The sequence below is a fragment of the Takifugu flavidus genome, chromosome 5 (assembly GCF_003711565.1).
Source record: "Takifugu flavidus isolate HTHZ2018 chromosome 5, ASM371156v2, whole genome shotgun sequence".
In the NCBI taxonomy this organism is placed as follows: domain Eukaryota; kingdom Metazoa; phylum Chordata; class Actinopteri; order Tetraodontiformes; family Tetraodontidae; genus Takifugu; species Takifugu flavidus.
Genome location: NC_079524.1, coordinates 573719 through 595470, shown reverse-complemented (window position 1 = coordinate 595470; position 21752 = coordinate 573719). Strand labels below are relative to the sequence as shown.

The 21752-nt window shown below is 45.2% G+C and overlaps 2 protein-coding genes and 1 pseudogene across 3 annotated transcripts in view; all 3 read right to left on the bottom strand.

Moving 5' to 3' along the window:
• The window catches only part of LOC130525945 (NACHT, LRR and PYD domains-containing protein 12-like), a gene marked incomplete at its 5' end in the record, with an annotated part of 88430 nt that overhangs the window by 59273 nt on the left and 7405 nt on the right, over window positions 1-21752 (bottom strand). The gene's annotated exons all lie outside the window — the stretch shown is intronic.
• The window catches only part of LOC130526037 (stonustoxin subunit alpha-like), a 32833-nt pseudogene that overhangs the window by 6727 nt on the left and 4354 nt on the right, over window positions 1-21752 (bottom strand).
• LOC130526034 (protein NLRC3-like) lies at window positions 9073-21723 on the bottom strand. Of its 2 annotated transcripts, XM_057033384.1 has the most exons (3): window positions 21405-21723; window positions 20508-20549; window positions 9073-10809 (listed from the first exon to the last, which is right to left on the bottom strand). In XM_057033384.1, exons 1-3 carry the CDS (start codon window positions 21676-21678, stop codon window positions 9167-9169), a joined length of 1959 nt encoding a protein of 652 aa, XP_056889364.1. In that variant the 5' UTR covers window positions 21679-21723; the 3' UTR covers window positions 9073-9166. The 2 variants fall into 2 exon arrangements, with proteins under 2 accessions (XP_056889364.1, XP_056889365.1); XM_057033385.1 differs by lacking the exon at window positions 20508-20549 and having other exon boundaries at window positions 9152-10809.

The following is a 21752-nucleotide window of genomic DNA, read 5'->3' as shown; positions in this document are numbered from 1 at the left end:
AGCTTTCTGTTCTCCGTTCAACACTTTATTCTCAATGTTAAGTGTTATTATTTGATAACGCCCTTACCCTATTGATTACGGTACCTTTATTTTGTTGCATCATACAATGTTTATGTCACCTGTAGGATGTGACGTGTTGCTCCTTGTATGTTCCGGTTAAGAGCGCGGGAAGCTGAGTAGTTCCTGTTCCTATAATAAAGATTATACCACCTGGCTAAAGTCACTGAAGGGATTCGCTTGCTTATGCTCCACTACGCATAGACGCTGTGCAGCAAAACTGACCACCTTGACAGTTTATGGGCCCAGGCTATGTTGGACACAAGGATAGCATTCGGAACTGTCGGAAGAAGTGAAGTGACAAGACGGAATAACACGGAGCTTCGGTGGACAACTTGGAGATAAGTGAGTCAAAACTCGAATGAAGTTTTCCCGATATATTACGCTGAAATGGCTAACAGAACCGCAACCCCAGCTCCGCAACTAGTTTTTGATGGCTTAGAAGAAAAATACGACCAATGGGAAACGAGGTTCTTGGGTCACCTGCACATTTTAAAATTAAAAGAGACCCTTTTGACAACGTTATATGGCGGGACAAATGAGGAGCAAGCTGAAGACAGGAGGAAAAATGCTGACCGTTATGCTGAGTTAATCAGGCTAATAGACGATAAAAACCTGTCCATCATAAGACACGAAGCAGCTGATGATGGAGGGAAAGCCCTGAAAATATTGAGGGAACATTACCCAAAAAAGCAAACCAAGGATTATTATTCTATACACATCACTGACCAAGTTACAAATGAAAGATGGTGAGAATGTAACTGATTATATAATCAAAGCTGAAAATATAATAATGGCTTTGAAAGATGCAGGTGAAGTCTTGAGTGATGGACTGAATTGTAGCCATGGTACTTAATGGACTACCTGATTCATTTAAACCCCTCGCAGTCCATGTAACACAGAACGAGGAGAATGTTACATTTGCTGACTTTAAGAGAAGACTACGAGTTTATGAAGAGAGTGAGAAAATGAATAAGGCAGAGTCTACAGATAATGTGTGATGAAGACACATGTGAAAGAAGGAAAAGGACCCCCCAAGGCATACACCAGCAACAAAAAGGATGAAGATGCCAATGTAAAGTGCTACAGGTGTGGATAAAAGGCCACAAGGCAAGGAAGTGCAATAGATAAGTGTGGTGTGGCTACTGTAAGAGTAACACACACCAACAATCCTTGTGCAAGAAAAAGGGGGACAAGACGGTGCCAGGAAGTTCGTAGAGGAACAAGACAATGACAAAGAAGACTTTTTCTTCACGGCTCAAGACAAAAAGGATGAAAGACCACCAGCCTGTGTGAAGGTAAAGGGCATCACGGTGGATGGGGGTGCGACATCCCACATCGTTAATGACATTAGGAAGTTTGAGAGCTTCAATGACACTTTCCAACCTGACTCACACTCAGTGGAGTTAGTCGACGGAACAAAGTTCAGAGGAATAGCACAAAGAAGAGGAACGGCGACAATCTGCCTACTTGACAACGCTGGACAACAGCACAGAGCACATCTAAGAGAGGATTTATACACCCCTACATACCCGCATGACATCTTTTCTGTGGCAAGGACCACAAATGGAGCAGCGACAATCACCTTCCAAAAGGGGGACAGCCGAATGGTCACCAGGAACGGTAACAGATTTGACATCCACCAGAGTGGTAACTTGTATTACTTGTCATCAAAAGAAGACAATGTCGACCAATGTAAAGTATGTCACGATGCTCAAACCTGGCATGAAATACTAGGTCATTGTAATTACCATGACGACAAAAGTTATAAGGTCTTGTGAAAGGGATGGCGATAAAGGGAAGTGTAGTCAGACAGACACAATTATGTGAAGTGTGCACAAAGGGAAAATTCACCCAGACAAGAAACAAAGAACCTAGTACAAAGGATAAGAAACCCTTAGAGTTAGTTTACACTGATCTAGCAGGTCCCATGCAAACCCTAGCATAGAGGGCTACAGATATGCCCAATCTTTTACAGATGATTCATTCAGGTACCATGATGATATATTTTCTAAAAGCTAAAAGTGATGCAGTGCAAGCAACGGAGTGTTTCTTGGCAGATGTAGCTCCATATGGAGAGGTCCGATGTATTCGATCTGATAATGGCACAGAATACACAAGTAAAGACTTCCAGACACTATTAATTAAGAATAGAATCAGACATGAAACGTCTGCACCCTATTCATCCATCCATCCATCCATTCTCTACCACCGCTATCCGGGTCGGGTCACGGGGGCAGCAGCCTAAGGAGAGAAGCCCAGACTTCCCTCTCCCCAGCTACCTCCTCCAGCTCATCCGGAGGGATCCCCAGGCGTTCCCAGGCCAGCCGAGAGACATAGTCTCTCCAACGTGTCCTGGGTCTCCCCGGGGGTCTCCTACCGGAGGGACATGCCCTGAACACCTCACCAGGGAGGCGTCCAGGGGGCATCCTGACTAGATGCCCAAGCCACCTCATCTGGCTCCTCTCAACGCGGAGGAGCAGCGGCTCTACTCCGAGCTCCTCCCGGATGGCAGAGCTTCTCACCCTATCTCTAAGGGAGAGCCCAGCCACCCTACGGAGGAAGCTCATTTCAGCCGCTTGTACCCGTGATCTTGTCTTTTGGTCATTACCCAAAGCTCATGACCATAGGTGAGGGTAGGAACGAAGATCGACCGGTAAATCGAGAGCTTCGCCTTTCGGCTCAGCTCTCTCTTCACCACAACGGACCGCCTGTCGATCTCCCGCTCCATTCTTCCTTCACTCGTGAACAAGACCCCGAGGTACTCCTCCACTTGGGGCAGGATCTCCTCCTTTACCCGGAGAAGGCACTCCACCTTTTTCCGGTCGAGAACCATGGCCTCGGATTTGGAGGTGCTGATTCTCATCCCAGCCGCTTCACATGCGGCGGCGAACCGATCCAGTGATAGTTGGAGGTCACGGGCTGATGACGCCAACAGGACCACATCATCCGCAAAAAGCAGAGATCCTGAGGTCACCAAACCGGATCCCCTCAACACCATGACTGCACCTAGAAATTCTGTCCATAAAAATTATGAACAGAATCGGTGACAAAGGGCAGCCCTGGCGGAGGCCAACCCTCACCGGGAACGAGTTCGACTTACTGCCAGCAATTCGGACCAAACTCTGGCACCGATCGTACAGGGAGCGGACGGCCCGTATCAGCGGGCCCGACACCCCATACTCTCGGAGGACCCCCCACAGGACTCCCCGAGGGACACGGTCGAATGCCTTCTCCAAGTCCACAAAACATATGTGGACTGGTTGGGCAAACTCCCATGCACCCTCGAAGACCCTGCGGAGGGTGTAGAGCTGGTCCACTGTTCCACGCCCAGGACGAAAACCGCATTGCTCCTCCTGAATCCGAGGTTCGACTATCCGGCGGACCCTCCTCTCCAGTACCCCTGAATAGACCTTACCAGGGAGGCTGAGGAGTGTGTGCACCCTATTCACCCCATCGAAATGGTACAGCAGAAAGAGGCTGACGCACCCTATATGAAATGGGCAGGTGCCTACTGTTAGAAAGTAACTGACCAAATACACTTTGGAACTATGCTGTACAGACAGCTGCTTATGTTAGAAACAGATGCTACAGTAGGCGAACAAAGAAAATGCCATACGAGCTATTTACAGGAAAAGAACCAAACTTTGGAAATTTGGATCACTATGCTATGCCTACAAACACTTAGACAAAGGGAAATTAGACTCTAAGTGTGAGCAGGGTATTTTTGTGGGCTATGATAAAAACAGCCAAGCGTACCTGGTGTATTATCCAGAGAAAGAAAAGGTTCAGAAACACAGATTGGTGAAGTTCACAACCAAGACTGGAACGGAAAAAAGAAACACAGAATTGTGAGTCATACATTAGGTATAGTGATTGGGAGCTGCACCCCAAGGTCAATGATAAAAGGGAAATTTATGTTGATGACAAGGACAAAAATGTATTATGTCAATATATACCAAATGATGGTGCTGAGCCCTTACCTGGACAGACTGAGAGCACACAGCCAGGTACAACCATTGAGACTGTACAAAGAAGAAACCCACCATCATACAATGTTTATGTCACCTGTAGAACGTGACGTTGTTGCTCCTTGTATGTTCCGGTTAAGAGCGCGGGAAGCTGAGTAGTTCCTGTTCCTATAATAAAGATTATACCACCTGGCTAAAGTCACTGAAGGGATTCACTTGCTTATTCTCCACTACGCATAGATGCTGTGCAGCAAAACTGACCACCTTGACACTCAGCAACACTGATAACCAACTAGAGAAACAGTTTAACCTTTAACCTCAAGATTCAAGATTCAAGAGTACTTTATTGATCAAAACCTACCTCTTTGAAAAAGCTTACTGTTACTAATTCAGTAGTTCCAGTTACTATCATAGACAGACATTATCATACCTAGGGGGTCGTCTAATCATTAGGTCACATTCTAGCTATGCTGTTATAGGCCGAGGCTGCCGGGGTCGGGAAACATGATCACCTGACAGGCCTCTGTCACTCCACTGGGTCATGGTTTCCTCTCCTTTCCTCTCCTTTCCTCTCCTCATCAAGCAGACTAGTTATGCTGATTCTTGTGTAGTTTTTCTGCTTCTCCTCCCCCCCCCCCCCCCCCCATCTATTTGCAGGTATCACTGCCATCGGAGCTGCATAATGACCTCTGGCCCCGCTGAAGTGATTGTGCAATATTTTTGAGTGTGTTTCTGTGCTCTGTGCCTCTCCTCTCCCCTCACTCTCCTCCTCTCCCTCCTCTCCTCTCCTCTCCTCTCCTCTCCTCTCCCTCACTCTCCTCTCCTCTCCTCTCCTCTCCTCTCCTCTCCTCTCCTCTCCTTCTCCTTTTCCTCTCCTCTCCTCTTCTTTCCTCTCCTCTTTCCCCTCCTCCTCCTTCTCCTCTCCTCTACCTCCCCTTCACTCTACCTCTCCTCTCCTCTACCCCTCTCCTCTCCTACCTATCCTATCCTCTACCTGTCCTCCCTCCTCTCCTCTCTCTTTACCCAGCCGGCCATCAGCAGGAGGGTCCCCCTACATGAGCCTGGTCCTGCTCAAGGTTTCTTCCTGTTAAAGGGGAGTTTTTCCTTGCCACTGTTGCTTGTCTGGGGTCAGGCCCTGGGATTCTGGAAAGCGCCTTGAAACAATTTTGATTGTATAAGACGCTATATAAATAAAGATTGATTTGATTTGATTTGATTGATCCCTTTAGGGGGGTCCATCAGGGAAATTAGCATCTCCAAAGAAACGTACAGCACTGTACAAAATTTCCCACCACCATTACACCCCATCAAACCTATTAAAGATAATAAAAATGTAATAGTGGCGTCTCCTTCGCCTCAGGTCTCGGTGCCCAGCCATGTCTCAGCTTGCCTCAGCTTGTTTATGTGTGTGGGTGTGTGTGTAAGTGTGTTGTATGCATGTGTGTGTCTGTCCTTTTCTTAATTCTGTTGTTCTCTTTGCTGTTTTTATCCTTTGTGAGGCACTTTGTGCTACCTAGCGTATGAAAAGTGCCATATAAATAAAGATTGATATTGATATTGATATTGAATAAAATAAGAAATAAAATAGAATAAATTAAAAATAGAATATGAATATAAATATAAAACTATAAAAATGTTCCAGTTCTCCTGTTGGCCCTCCTCCCCCCCTGTGAGGAGTTGAACAGCCTGATGGCTCAGGGGATGAATGAGTTCCCCAGTCTGTTGGTCCTGAACTCGCCTGCATTAAAGGCTTTAGAACAGAAACTGAAACAAGCGTCACTGACCTGTTGGATCTGAACTGACAGCTGAAAGATTTTGCAGAATGTCGTTCCGAGGTATCTTCTCTAAAATCTTCTTGGTGACTTCCACGGCTCCTTGATCTTTGTTAGCCTTCACCATCAAATCCACAACGACCGTCCTCTCTCTGGTCTCTAGTTGGTAGTTTTTAAGCGGGTCGAAGCCTCCCATGATTCCAGGATCTTTCAGATAAAATTTGAATTTATTGAATTCTTCCTCAGTTAAATTCTCCAGAACCTTCAGCAGGATCTCTTGGGCCATTGTAGCGTCCTGCTGGCAGTAGATCTGCAATCAAGTGAGTGAAGGAACATTTCAGGAGTGAACTACACACCTTCTCTTTAGAGCAGGAGTGCCCATTACGTCGATCGGGATCTACCGGTCGATCGGGATCTACCGGTCGGTCGATCGCGGCGTGACATTTAAAAATATCAGCCGATCATTCACCCGTCACGTGATTGATGTACAGGGCAGCCAGTGAGATGACAACTGAATTTGACAATCAGGCGACCAATCACGTGCAAACAACGGCGCTGAGTGCAGCAGAACGACGTCAGCCTATCAGCAGTCCCGTGACTTGATTGACATACAGGGCAGCCAATCAGAAGCGCTAAACTATTCAGCCAATTACCTCTGATTTTAAGCCACCGCTAAAGCTGATGGTCATCAAAATGACTGAGGGAGCGGGACCAAGTAAGAAGACAAAAACAGATCACTTTCATATCGGCCAGTGCAAACATCTACTTTCTACATGAAGATGATGAAGTCCAAAAAGCGTTGCACGGTGACTGATGAACATCTGGAGGTGTGGGTGAGGCTGTCAGCAGCTACGGTCCCTGTGCCTCCCTGGCTGGTTCAGTTCAGTGCCGTCAGCAAAGTAAACTTAGGTAATTACAAAAAAAGGTTAATAGTTAATTATTATGTGTGTTTTGCCATATTGGCTCATTCAGTTAAGCAAAGTACATCAACTGTACATACAAAAATCCTCAATACATTTGAAAATAATTAATGTTTTGCATTTTTGTGGTGGGTAGATCACTTTGACTTGGTCATTTTGTAAGTAGCTCGCATGCTGAAAAAGTGTGAGCACCCTGATTTAGAGCCTCCGTCCCCAAACACCATCGTTCAGGAGATGGTTTAAAGGTTGAATGAGTCATTAACGATGGTCCAAAGTTGGTTGTCAGTAACGGGACAGGAAATCAGACAGAGAGAGGAGCAACGATAGTTGTGGGGGAGCAGATCACAGAAAGCTGTTTTGATCATTTTCTGGATGAACCTACATCAACCTTCTCTCTCAAAGCTGCTTTAGTCACATGGGGCCCAAACGCACCTCCCAAATGTGAGACCCCTTAACTCTGAACTCTTTATTTTGAAATGGCAACTAACTTGAATTGGTTTAGTTGGCTGATGGAACTGCTCCAAAGTGACATTTGACAGGCCAACGACCGGGACTGGGACAGCCCATAATACCCATATTAGTAACGTGGACCAACGAAAGGGGACAAAAGCCAAAGTTTCAGATCAGCCTAAAGAAACATATGACAGAAGACATCAAAGACTTTAGGAACAAAGGCAGCGCATGTGCCATCGAGCTGCATCTTTCCAGGGTCGTGATTAGTAGCAGGTTATGATACAGTAGCACAGATCATCAAAGAACACGAGCACGTTGTCTAGAATCAAAGAAAAGAACAAAGCTGCATGAAACAGTTGTGATCAGGGCGACTCAAGTAGTTCTGAGGGATCTGGAGACAAGGCGGCATTGTTGATGACAAACAGGAACAAACAAAAACATCGATCTGATATTGATATTAGAATGGACAGCACACACACACCACACACACACACACACCACTCACACACACCACTCATACAGCACACACACTAACACACACACACACAACACTCATACAGCACACACACTAACACACACACACACACCACTCATACAGCACACACACACACACCCACACACACCACTCATACAGCACACACACTAACACACACACACACACACCACTCATACAGCACACACACCACACACACACACACCACAAACACCCCCCCCACACACACCACACACACACACACAAACACCCCCCCCACACACACACACACACACAAACACCCACACACACACAAACACACACCACTCATACAGCACACACACTCACACACACTCTCACTCACACACACATACACACACCACTCATACACTCACTCACTCACACACAAACACACACACACACTCTCACACACACACACCACAAACACCCACACACACACACCACACACACACACACTCACACTCACACACACACTCACACACACACACACCACACACACACCACACACTCACACACACCACACACCACACACACACACCACACAAACACTCAGCAGCAGTAAAATTCCACCACCATGACCCAAACACACTCCGCTCTGCCGTCGACAGTTTGAACAGCTTCATATCGCCGTCGGCGCCACCCTGAATGAAACGGTTCCGTTCTAGAGCGACGACACCAAGACGGTTACCTGAGGCAGGTGTAGCGGATCCATGCTGTCGGGTCACCTGTTCTTCACGCTCCGCTCTAGATGGGACGGCGTGCCCTCGCCGTGGGGGCGGAGCGGCACAGCGTTGAGACGGGCGGAGGGGCCGCAGACCGCGGACGCCCTCACCGTGGGGGCGGAGCGGCACAGCGTTGAGACGGGCGGAGGCCGCAGACCGCGGACGCCCTCGCCGTGGGGCGGCGGAGCGGCACAGCCTTGAGACGGGGGGAGGCCGCAGACCGCGGACGCCCTCGCCGTGGGGGCGGAGCGGCACAGCGATGTCTGCAGAACACCTGCAGACACCTGCAGACCACCTGCATAACACCTGCAGACACCTGCAGACACCTGCAGCAACACCTGCAGAACACCTGCAGACACCTGCAGACACCTGCAGAACACCTGCAGACACCTGCAGACACCTGCATAACACCTGCAGACACCTGCAGACACCTGCAGAACACCTGCAGAACACCTGCAGACACCTGCAGACACCTGCAGCAGAACACCTGCAGACACCTGCAGACACCTGCATAACACCTGCAGACACCTGCAGAAACCTGCAGGACACCTGTAGACACCTGCAGACACCTGCAGAACACCTGCAGACACCTGCAGACACCTGCAGAACACTTACAGGGCTTTTCTGCAGGCTCCAAACATCTCCAGGTCTTGTCCTGAGGACAGTAATATGAAGCCAAGAGCTGACCACTGAGCAGAGGAGAGACTTTCTGTTGTCAATCTTCCAGATCTGAGGTTCTGTTGAACCTCCTGGACCAGTGAACTATCGTTCAGCTCGTTCAGACAGTGGAACAGGTTGATGTTTCTCTCTGAGGACAGATTCTCTCCAATCTTCTCCTTGATGTAGCCATGATTTCCTGATTGGGCTCTGAGCTGCCTTCACCGTTAATTAGACCTCGTAGAAGAGCCTGATTGGTCGGCAGAGAAAGACCCAAAAGGAACCGCAGGAACAGGTCCAGGTCTCCTTTTTCATTTTGCAAGGCCTCGTCCACCGCACACTGGTAAAAAACAGCCTGTTTGATTTTGGTGTTGAACAGTTTAGAGCCTAAATAACGTAATGAGGTTGGTGTTTCTGACAGTATGTTGGTGCCAGACTTGGTGAATGTCAAATGTGCATGAAGAGCAGCGAGAAACTCCTGAACACTCAGATGGACAAAGCAGAACACCTCCTCCTTGAACAGTCCTCGCTCCCTTCTGAACATCTGCGTGAACACTCCTGAGTAGGCATCAGCCGACCTGACGGTGATGTCACAGTCTCTTAGATCGGACTCGTAGAAGATCACATTGCCTTTCTGCAGTTGTTCAAATGCCAGCTTTGCCAGAATTGGAATCATCTCACAGCTCTCTGGACTCCATTGTGGAGCTTTCCCGTCTCCTCTCTTTTTTTTTGGTGTGGACTGAACAACCAGGAAGTAGATGTACATCGCTGTGAGAGTCTTGGGCAGCTCTTCTCGCATCTTCAACACATCCTCAAAAACCTTTGCAGTGACCCAGCAGAAGATTGGGATGTGACACATGATATGGAGGCTTCGAGATGCCTTGATGTGTGAGATGATCCTGCACGCCTGCTCCTCCTCCTTGAACTTCCTCCTAAAGTACTCTTCCTTCTGCTCGTTATTAAACCCTCGCACCTCTGTCCTCATGTCCACAAAATCGGGATGGATCTGATTGGCTGCCGCGGGCCTCGTGGTTATCCAGAGTCGAGCGGAGGGGAGAAGACTTCTGTTAATGAGGTTTGTGAGCAGGACCTCCACCGAGCACGGTGCCTTCACATCTATATCCGCCTCCTGGAATTCATTGGTTCTGGTGTCCATTTCTAGTCGGCTCTCATCCAGCCCATCCAAGATAAACAGAAGCTTGAATTTACAGTTGTCAAAATTGGCGTCTCCTGATGACTGCAGAGCTGTAAAGATGCTGTTAAGAGCCTCTATTTGAATGGCCCTGGACTCTTGGATGCACTTATGAGTGAGTTCAGCCAAGGATAGGCGTCTCCCCCTCAACAGGTTCAGGTGGCGAAAGGTGAACGGCAATATGAGATGCACGTCTTGATTGGCTCGTTGTTCTGCCCAGTCCAACACAAACTTGCGGATTAGAAAGGTTTTGCCAATTCCTGCATTTCCGCTGGTCAGAACAGTTCTTATGGGTTTATATTTCCCAGCTGGAGGTGTAAACAGGTCACTGGGACTAATGGGTTGTTCTGTGTCTGAAGGGTTCCCAACCATGTCAATCTGAGTGACCTCGTGCTGAGCATTGATGTGTATGTCGCCACCGGTGGTGACGTACAGCTGTGTGTAGACGTCGTCCAGCCGTTGCTCGTCTGCCTTCTCATCGCAGCCTTCCTGCACACACATAAACCTGCTCCTCAGGTTTGACTGAAGCTTTGATTGATGAGAGCCGATGGGGACGTGTTCACATGTGGGACCTTAAAGCAAAATATACATGCACATGTGTTAGTCGATATATTCAGCAGATATGAATATATTATATATTTATTCCAGAGTGCTTTGAGCTGATGTTTTACAGTTTATCTTCTTCTCAGGTCCAGTTGGGCTTCACATTTCAAAAAGACAAGAACAGCATCACTGGAGTAAAACAATCCCAAAAACTTAAGTAAAGAACTCAGAAGAGCTTTTAAAGCAGGTACGACTGGAATTCTTTCAGACTGACGCTGCAGCAATTTGCTGTTGATGCTGCTGTTGAGATCTGACGCTCAAAGTTTCAGACTGGATCAAGTTTCACTGATTCCAGATCAGGAAAAACAATGAAAGTGGTGGCGGGTCTCAGCAGGTCCGAAGGGTTGATCATGAGTTCTGAACTTGATAGGAGACAAACCTCCATTCCAAGAAAAGACGGTGCAGCTTCATCTGGAAGGATGGGTTAACCCTAACCCTAAGCATGCCTCCTCAGTCAGACCACTTCCTGTGTGTCTTGGTAACAGTTAACTCTAAATTTATGACATTTTCATGACGTTAGTGGTTATGATGGTCACTCTATCCATCCTTTATTACACCTCTATCCATGCCTTTATTACACCTCTATCCATGCCTTTATTACACCTCCATCCATGCCTTTATTACACCTCCATCCATGCCTTTATTACACCTCTATCCATGCCTTTATTACACCTCTATCATGCCTTTATTACACCTCTATCCATGCCTTTATTACACCTCCATCCATGCCTTTATTACACCTCCATCCATGCCTTTATTACACCTCTATCATGCCTTTATTACACCTCTATCCATGCCTTTATTACACCTCCATCCATGCCTTTATTACACCTCCATCGATGCCTTTATTACACCTCCATCGATGCCTTTATTACACCTCTATCCATGCCTTTATTACACCTCTATCCATGCCTTTATTACACCTCTATCCATGCCTTAATTACACCTCCATCCATGCCTTTATTACACCTCTATCCATGCCTTTATTACACCTCCATCCATGCCTTTATTACACCTCTATCCATGCCTTTATTACACCTCTATCCATGCCTTTATTACACCTCTATCCATGCCTTTATTACACCTCCGTCCATGCCTTTATTACACCTCTGTCCATGCCTTTATTACACCTCTATCCATGCCTTTATTACACCTCCATCCATGCCTTTATTACACCTCTGTCCATGCCTTTATTACACCTCTATCCATGCCTTTATTACACCTCTATCCATGCCTTTATAACACCTCTACTATCCATGCCTTTTTTACCCTCTATCCATGCCTTAATTACACCTCCATCCATGCCTTTATTACATCTCCATCCATGCCTTAATTACACCCTCCAACCTCTATCCATGCCTTATTACACCTCTATCCATGCCTTTATAACACCTCTATCATCCCTTTATTACACCTCTATCCATGCCTTTATTACACCTCTATCCATGCCTTTATAACACCTCTATCATGCCTTTATTACACCTCTATCCATGCCTTTATAAAACCTCTATCATGCCTTTATTACACCTCTATCAGCTGGATTACTGTAAAGCACCATTAACGTGCCCCGCCCGTCTGTAGTCTCCTGCCCGTTCCCATATTCTCAGCCTCAGGGCGGCTGATCGGCTCCCGGAGGCACCAGAACCTTAGCAGAACCACCTGGAGTGCTGCTCCTAAATCATGAAGCCATCTGCCATCGGACATAGACAGCCCCCTTTACTCTCCACATCTTTAAAAGCCATCTCAAAATGCACCTTGGTCCGGCTATGAGACTTTGATCCTGCTTTTATTGTTTGTGTTGTTTTTTTTTCCCGTGTTCATTTGTACCTATTTTTATCTGAGCTACTTTATAATTGTAATGATTGCTTTTAAAGTGCTTTATGAATATCATCATTAAACAACTCTGGATGTTTTACCCGACGTGTTTTGAGCTTTCTGTTCTCCGTTCAACACTTTATTCTCAATGTTAAGTGTTATTATTTGATAACGCCCTTACCCTATTGATTACGGTACCTTTATTTTGTTGTATCATACAATGTTTATGTCACCTGTAGGATGTGACGACGTTGCTCCTTGTATGTTCCGTTAAGAGCGCGGGAAGCTGAGTAGTTCCTGTTCCTATAATAAAGATTATACCACCTGGCTAAAGTCACTGAAGGGATTCGCTTGCTTATGCTCCACTACGCATAGATGCTGTGCAGCTGAAGAGAATTAGTTTATCTTGTTAGCATCTTTTATCTTATTAGCATGTGTTATACTATATGTTTTTGTTTATGTTACAGTTAGTTTAGAAGTTAGGAATACTATATAATCTTTAGTAGGAATACACATAAGCAAGTCAGTTGACCCTTCTTTGACATGAATACTGCTTAGACCAGGGGTGGGCAAACATTTTGATTCGTGGGCCACAATGGGTTCTAACATTTGACAAAGGGGCCGGACCAGGAGCAGATGGATGGATGGAGTGCTTTGGTAACCTCACCTCATTGGAGAAAAAATACACATCTTGGGATATGGAGAAAACATGTGCTTTAATTTCAAATGAAAAAGAAGAGAAGCATTACAACAAAATATCTGACTTTGGAATGATTCTTAAAACACTTAAAATCAAATGAATAAAATGTGCCTTTTAAAAAAAAATTAATAACCATTTCTATTTTAAAGCACTAAAAGTTCTGTTATCCTTCAGGATATCACCATCACTCTCCTCCTGACTGTCTTTTTTCTAGTGGGAAAACACCAGAATTGCAGTGAAAATTTAACATTAACAAGGTTTATTCATTTAATTTTTCAAGTTTGGCGGGCCGGATTAAAACGTTTAACGGGCCGCGTGTGGCCCCCGGGCCTTAGTTTGCCCATGCCTGGCTTAGACAGTTGGAGCCAGGCAGACAGGAAATGGTAGGCCCTCATCGTAAAACATGACAGCATAATTTACTGGTGATTGATAAGTTCCTGGACAGGAATAAGACATCTGACCTGGCCATCTGGGAAGATAATGGAGAAGAAGGACTGCACCAACACCAAATTAGGCAGGAAGAAGAAGATGAAGTCACCCAAGAAGAAGGACTGGATTGGACTGAATTAGCATCAATAATTACATATGTCTTTCTATATAAACTGGGCCAAGGGATAGTTAGGTTGTCAGACTTCATGCCCTGACAATTGACTTTGTTGTTGCTAGGGTTATGAACTGGCCCAGAGCTCTGCAATATTTGTATCTTGAATTGGTTCTGTTTGCTAAATACATTTTGAAATTGACATTTGTTGACTTGAAGTCTTCATTTAAAGAACACGCGGATTGGCAGTGACACACGAGAGGTACTGCGATCCAACACAGCAAAACTGACCACCTTGACAGTTTATGGGCCCAGGCTATGTTGGACACAAGGATAGCATTCGGAACTGTCGGAAGAATTGAACAAGACGGAATAACACGGAGCTTCGGTGGACAACTTGGAGATAAGTGAGTTAAAACTCGAATGAAGTTTTCCCGATATATTACGCTGAAATGGCTAACAGAACCGCAACCCCAGCTCCGCAACTAGTTTTTGATGGCTTAGAAGAAAGATACGACCAATGGGAAACGAGGTTCTTGGGTCACCTGCACATTTTAAAATTAAAAGAGAGCCTTTTGTTATATGGCGGGACAAATGAGGAGCAAGCTGAAGACAGGAGGAAAAATGCTGACCGTTATGCTAAGTTAATCAGGCTAATAGACGATAAGAACCTGTCCATCATAAGACACGAAGCAGCTGATGATGGAGGGAAAGCCCTGAAAATATTGAGGGAACATTACTCCCAAAAAAGCAAACCAAGGATTATTATTCTATACACATCACTGACCAAGTTACAAATGAAAGATGGTGAGAATGTAACTGATTATATAATCAAAGCTGAAAATATAATAATGGCTTTGAAAGATGCAGGTGAAGTCTTGAGTGATGGACTGAATTGTAGCCATGGTACTTAATGGACTACCTGATTCATTTAAACCCCTCGCAGTCCATGTAACACAGAACGAGGAGAATGTTACATTTGCTGAAGACTACGAGTTATGAAGAGAGTGAGAAAATGAATAAGGCAGAGTCTACAGATAATGTGATGAAGACACATGTGAAAGAAGGAAACGGACCCCCCAAGGCATACACCAGCAACAAAAAGGATGAAGATGCCAATGTAAAGTGCTACAGGTGTGGAATAAAAGGCCACAAGGCAAGGAAGTGCAATAGATACGTGTGGTGTGGCTACTGTAAGAGTAACACACACCAACAATCCTTGTGCAAGAAAAAGGGGGGACAAGACGGTGCCAGGAAGTTCGTAGAGGAACAAGACAATGACAAAGAAGACTTTTTCTTCACGGCTCAAGACAAAAAGGATGAAAGACCACCAGCCTGTGTGAAGATAAAGGGCATCATGGTGGATGGGGGTGCGACATCCCACATCGTTAATGACATTAGGAAGTTTGAGAGCTTCAATGACACTTTCCAACCTGACTCACACTCAGTGCAGTTAGTCGACGGAACAAAGTTCAGAGGAATAGCACAAAGAAGAGGAACGGCGACAATCTGCCTACTTGACAATGCTGGACAACAGCACAGAGCACATCTAAGAGAGGATTTATACACCCCTACATACCCGCATGACATCTTTTCTGTGGCAAGGACCACAAATGGAGCAGCGACAATCACCTTCCAAAAGGGGGACAGCCGAATGGTCACCAGGAACGGTAACAGATTTGACATCCACCAGAGTGGTAACTTGTATTACTTGTCATCAAAAGAAGACAATGTCGACCAATGTAAAGTATGTCATGATGCTCAAACCTGGCATGAAATACTAGGTCATTGTAATTACGATGATGACAGGATGACGACAGGATGCAGAGTTGTAGTCTCAGGATGCAGAGTTGTAGTCTTACACACCTCTCTGCTGCTTCCATAGAACCCTCACCCACCAACAATAACATATTTAACACTATAGAGGTAGTCTCTGTTCCACGGTTAAAAGTTCACCAAGCACAGAGCAGGGGAGCGGTCAATCACCAAAATCTTATTAAAATTAATACTGAAGTACAAGTTGGAGAAACTAATATCACAATTAAGTGTGGACTGGAATATTAGATCTCTTTTGTGTAAATCCCTGTTAGTGCACGACCTGACAGCGGATCATCACATTGATTTATTCTGTCTTACTGAGACCTGGCTTCAGGAGGAGTATGTTAGCTTAAATGAATCTACTCCTCCTACCCATCTTAACTATCATATTCCTCGTGTTACTGGTCCAGGAGGGGGAGTGGCAGCAATCTATCACTCCAAGTTATTAATTAATCCCAGACCAAAACATAGCTTTAGTTCATTTGAAAGCCTGACTCTTGGCATCACTCATCTGAACTGGAGGACAGAAAAGCCACTTCTGTTTGTAGTTGTATATCGGCCCCCTGCTGGGCCACATTCAGAGTTCCTGTCTGAGTTCTCTGATTTCTTATCTGACTTGGTCCTTAGAACGGAAAAAGTCATTATCATTGGAGACTTTAATATCCATATGGACGTTATAAATGACAGCTTTAGAAATGGCTTCATTTCATTACTTGAGTCAGTTGGTTTCCTCCAGCAGATAAACCAACCAACTCACAGCTTTAACCACACCCTAGATCTAGTCTGACTTATGGTGTTGAGGTAGAACATGTGTCAGTGTTCCCTCAGAACCCAGTCCTGTCAGACCATTCTTTGATCACTTTTACATTTATGATTAAGGATTCTTCTATGCTCAGAGCACAGTCTGACTATAGCAGATGTCTTTCAGATAATGCTGTAGCTAAGTTTAAGGAAGTGATCCCTGTGCTGATCCCAGGACCACCGTGTGTTTCCCCAGGGATCAATCATTATAATCTTAGCCCTGCTGAGGTTGACTCTATTGCTGAAGGTGCAGCAACCTCACTGAGAATCACGCTTGATTCTGTTGCCCCCCTGAAAAAGAAAATAGTAAATCAGAGGAGGTGTGCCCCCTGGTATAATTCACATATCAGGACCCTCAAGCAGAAAGTGCGAAGACTGGAAAGGAAATGGCATTCTTGTAAAATAGACAGCTACCATGTAGCCTGGAAAGACTGTCTATTAGTTTATAAAAAGGCCCTCCGTAAGGCTAGAACAGCTTATTTTTCTTCTTTGATTGAGGAAAATAAGAACAACCCCAGGTTTCTTTTCAGCACTGTGGCCAAATTAACCAAGAGTCACAGTGTTTTAGATCCACGTATCCCTTCTTCCCTGAGTGGTGAAGACTTCATGAGCTTCTTCACTGATAAAGTTCTAGCTATCAGAGAGAAAGCTAACCAGGCCATCCCAACAACTGGACCATCACCAGATGTGCTGACTGTGGGAACATACAGGGTCTCCAACGAGCCCTTAAGCTCCTTCAGCCCTATACATTTTTCTGAGGCGTCATCGCTAATTCAGAAATCCCAGTCCACCACGTGTCCTTTAGATCCCATCCCAACAGACCCGTTGTAGGATGTTTTACCATTAATAGGCAGTTCTATCCTGGACCAGATCAATGGTTCTTTAGTGTCAGGTTATGTACCCCGGTCCTACAAGGTGGCAGTGATTAAGCCGTTGCTTAAAAAACCATCACTGGATCCTGATGTCTTAGCAAATTATAGGCCAATATCCAACCTTCCTTTTATCTCTAAAGTTCTAGAGAAGGTGGTGGTGACTCAGTTACTGGAGCACCTGCAGAGGAACAGCCTGTTTGAGATGTTTCAGTCAGGCTTTAGAGCTCACCACAGCACAGAAACAGCACTTCTTAAAGTCACTAATGATCTTCTCATAGCTTCCGATCATGGACTGGTCTCTATGCTGGTTCTGCTGGACCTCAGTGCTGCTTTTGATCCAGTTGATCACAGCATCCTGTTACAGAGACTGGAACATGTGATTGGGATTAAAGGGACAGCACTAGACTGGTTTAGATCATACTTATCTGATAGATACCAGTTTGCTCATGTCCACGGCGTTCCCTCCTCATACAGTAGGGTTAGCCATGGAGTTCCTCAAGGTTCTGGACTCGGACCAATCCTCTTCACCTTGTACATGCTTCCCTTAGGGAACATTATTCGGCAGCATGGGATAAATTTTCATTGTTATGCTGATGACACTCAGCTCTATTTATCCATGAAACCCGAGGAGACAGAGAAGTTAGCGAAGCTCCAGACCTGTCTTAAAGACATAAAGTCCTGGATGTCTTCAAATTTCCTCCTCCTTAACCCAGGAAAAACTGAGGTCATGGTGTTTGGTCCTGAACCTCTCAGGGATAGATTAGATCACATGATCACCCTAGATGGTATCTCATTAACATCTAGTCTCTCTGTGAGGAATCTAGGAGTAACTTTTGATCAAAATCTCTCCTTCAACTCACACATTAAATTAGTCTCTAGAAGTGCCTTTTTTCACTTGAGGAACATCTCAAAGATCAGGAAGCTACTGACCCACCACGATGCTGAAAAGTTAGTCCATGCATTTGTTACTTCCAGGCTGGACTACTGTAACTCCTTATTATCAGGGTGTCCAAACAACTCTTTAAGAAGCCTCCAGTTGATCCAAAATGCTGCAGCCAGAGTTCTGACAGGTATTGACAAAAGAGATCACATGACTCCTGTAATAGCGTCTCTTCACTGGCTGCCCGTTAAATTTAGAATAATTTTTAAAACCCTTCTTCTGACCTACAAGGTCCTCAGAGGCCTAGCTCCATCCTACCTGGAGGAGCTAGTGATACCTTATCAGCCCAATAGACCGCTCTGCTCTCAGAATGCTGGTCTACTTGTGGTTCCCAGAGTTTCCAGGAGTAGAATGGGGGGCCGAGCATTTAGCTACCAGGCCCCCCTGCTATGGAACCAGCTCCCTGTCCAGGTATGGGAGGCTGACTCCATCGCTACTTTTAAGATTAGACTCAAAACCTACCTCTTTGAAAAAGCTTATTGTTACTAATTCAGTAGTTCCAGTTACTATTATAGACAGACAGATTATCATACTTAGGGGGTCGTCTAATCGTTAGGTCACATCTTAGTTATGCTGTTATAGGCCGAGGCTGCCGGGGTCCGGAAACATGATCACCTGACAGGCCTCTGTCACTCCACTGGGTCATGGTTTCCTCTCCTTTCCTCTCCTCATCAAGCAGACTAGTTATGCTGATCCTCGTGTAGTTTTTCTGCTTCTCCCCCCCCTATTTATTTGCAGGTATCACTGCCATCGGAGCTGCATAATGACCTCCGGCCCCGCTGAAGTGATTGTGCATCATATTTTTTGTGTGTGTTTCTGTGCTCTGTGCCTCTCCTCTCCTCTCCTCTCCTCTCCTCTCCCCTCCTTCTCCTTTCCTCTCCTCTCCTCTTCTTTCCTCTCCTCTTTCCCCTCCTCCTCCTTCTCCTCTCCTCTACCTCCCCTTCACTCTACTTCTCCTCTCCTCTACCCCTCTCCTCTCCTACCTATCCTATCCTCTACCTGTCCTCCCCCTTCTCCTCTCTCTTTACCCAGCCGGCCATCAGCAGGAGGGTCCCCCTACATGAGCCTGGTCCTGCTCAAGGTTTCTTCCTGTTAAAGGGGAGTTTTTCCTTGCCACTGTTGCTTGTCTGGGGTCAGGCCCTGGGATTCTGGAAAGCGCCTTGAAACAATTTTGATTGTATAAGACGCTATATAAATAAAGATTGATTGATTGATTGATTGACAAAAGTTATAAGGTCTTGTGAAAGGGATGGCGATGAAGGGAAGTGTAGTCAGACAGACACAATTATGTGAAGTGTGCACAAAGGGAAAATTCACCCAGACAAGAAACAAAGAACCTAGTACAAAGGACAAGAAACCCTTAGAGTTAGTTTACACTGATCTAGCAGGTCCCATGCAAACACCTAGCATAGAGGGCTACAGATATGCCCAATCTTTTACAGATGATTATTCAGGTACCATGATGATATATTTTCTAAAAGCTAAAAGTGATGCAGTGCAAGCAACGGAGTGTTTCTTGGCAGATGTAGCTCCATCTGGAGAGGTCCGATGTATTCGATCTGATAATGGCACAGAATACACAAGTAAAGACTTCCAGACACTATTAATTAAGAATAGAATCAGACATGAAACGTCTGCACCCTATTCACCCCATCGAAATGGTACAGCAGAAAGAGGCTGACGCACCCTATATGAAATGGGCAGGTGCCTACTGTTAGAAAGTAACTGACCAAATACACTTTGGAACTATGCTGTACAGACAGCTGCTTATGTTAGAAACAGATGCTACAGTAGGCGAACAAAGAAAATGCCATACGAGCTATTTACAGGAAAAGAACCAAACTTTGGAAATTTGGATCACTATGCTATGCCTACAAACACTTAGACAAAGGGAAATTAGACTCTAAGTGTGAGCAGGGTATTTTTGTGGGCTATGATAAAAACAGCCCAGCGTACCTGGTGTATTATCCAGAGAAAGAAAAGGTTCAGAAACACAGATTGGTGAAGTTCACAACCAAGACTGGAACGGAAAAAAGAAACACAGAATTGTGAGTCATACATTAGGTATAGTGATTGGGAGCTGCACCCCAAGGTCAATGATAAAAGGGAAATTTATGTTGATGACAAGGACAAAAATGGATTATGTCAATATATACCAAATGATGGTGCTGAGCCCTTACCTGAACAGACTGAGAGCACACAGCCAGGTACAACCATTGAGACTGTACAAAGAAGAAACCCACCATCATACAATGTTTATGTCACCTGTAGAACGTGACGTTGTTGCTCCTTGTATGTTCTGGTTAAGAGCGCGGGAAGCTGAGTAGTTCCTGTTCCTATAATAAAGATTATACCACCTGGCTAAAGTCAATGAAGGGATTCACTTGCTTATTCTCCACTACGCATAGATGCTGTGCAGCAAAACTGACCACCTTGACACTCAGCAACACTGATAACCAACTAGAGAAACAGTTTAACCTTTAACCTCAAGATTCAAGATTCAAGAGTACTTTATTGATCCCTTTAGAGGGTGTCCATCAGGGAAATTAGCATCTCCAAAGAAACGTACAGCACTGTACAAAATTTCCCACCACCATTACACCCCATCAAACCTATTAAAGATAATAAAAATGTAATAGTGGCGTCTCCTTCGCCTCAGGTCTCGGTGCCCAGCCATGTCTCAGCTTGCCTCAGCTTGTTTATGTGTGTGGGTGTGTGTGTAAGTGTGTTGTATGCATGTGTGTGTCTGTCCTTTTCTTAATTCTGTTGTTTTCTTTGCTGTTTTTATCCTTTGTGAGGCACTTTGTGCTACCTAGCGTATGAAAAGTGCCATATAAATAAAGATTGATATTGATATTGATATTGAATAAAATAAGAAATAAAATAGAATAAATTAAAAATAGAATATAAATATAAAACTATAAAAATGTTCCAGTTCTCCTGTTGGCCCTCCTCCCCCCCTGTGAGGAGTTGAACAGCCTGATGGCTCAGGGGATGAATGAGTTCCCCAGTCTGTTGGTCCTGAACTCGCCTGCATTAAAGGCTTTAGAACAGAAACTGAAACAAGCGTCACTGACCTGTTGGATCTGAACTGACAGCTGAAAGATTTTGCAGAATGTCGTTCCGAGGTATCTTCTCTAAAATCTTCTTGGTGACTTCCACAGCTCCTTGATCTTTGTTAGCCTTCACTATCAAATCCACAACGACCGTCCTCTCTCTGGTCTCTAGTTGGTAGTTTTTAATCGGGTTGAAGCCTCCCATGATTCCAGAATCTTTCAGGTAAAATTTGAATTTATTGAATTCTTCCTCAGTTAAATGCTCCAGAACATTCAGCAGGATCTCTTGGGCCATTGTAGCGTCCTGCTGGCAGTAGACCTGCAATCAAGTGAGTGAAGGAACATTCAGGAGTGAACTTCACGTCTTCT

Bases quoted from the DNA above. Each gene is read 5' to 3' on its own strand.
- LOC130526034 (XM_057033384.1), bottom strand. From the start codon at position 21,678: ATGGCCCAAGAGATCCTGCTGAATGTTCTGGAGCATTTAACTGAGGAA. The intron at 20,550-21,404 runs GTCAGTGACGCT...TTCTTTGTACAG, and splicing joins TGTCAGTTCAGATCCAACAG to TCTCAATGGTTGTACCTGGC. The intron at 10,810-20,507 runs GTAAGGGCTCAG...TTTTGCTTTAAG, and splicing joins TGTGCTCTCAGTCTGTTCAG to GTCCCACATGTGAACACGTC.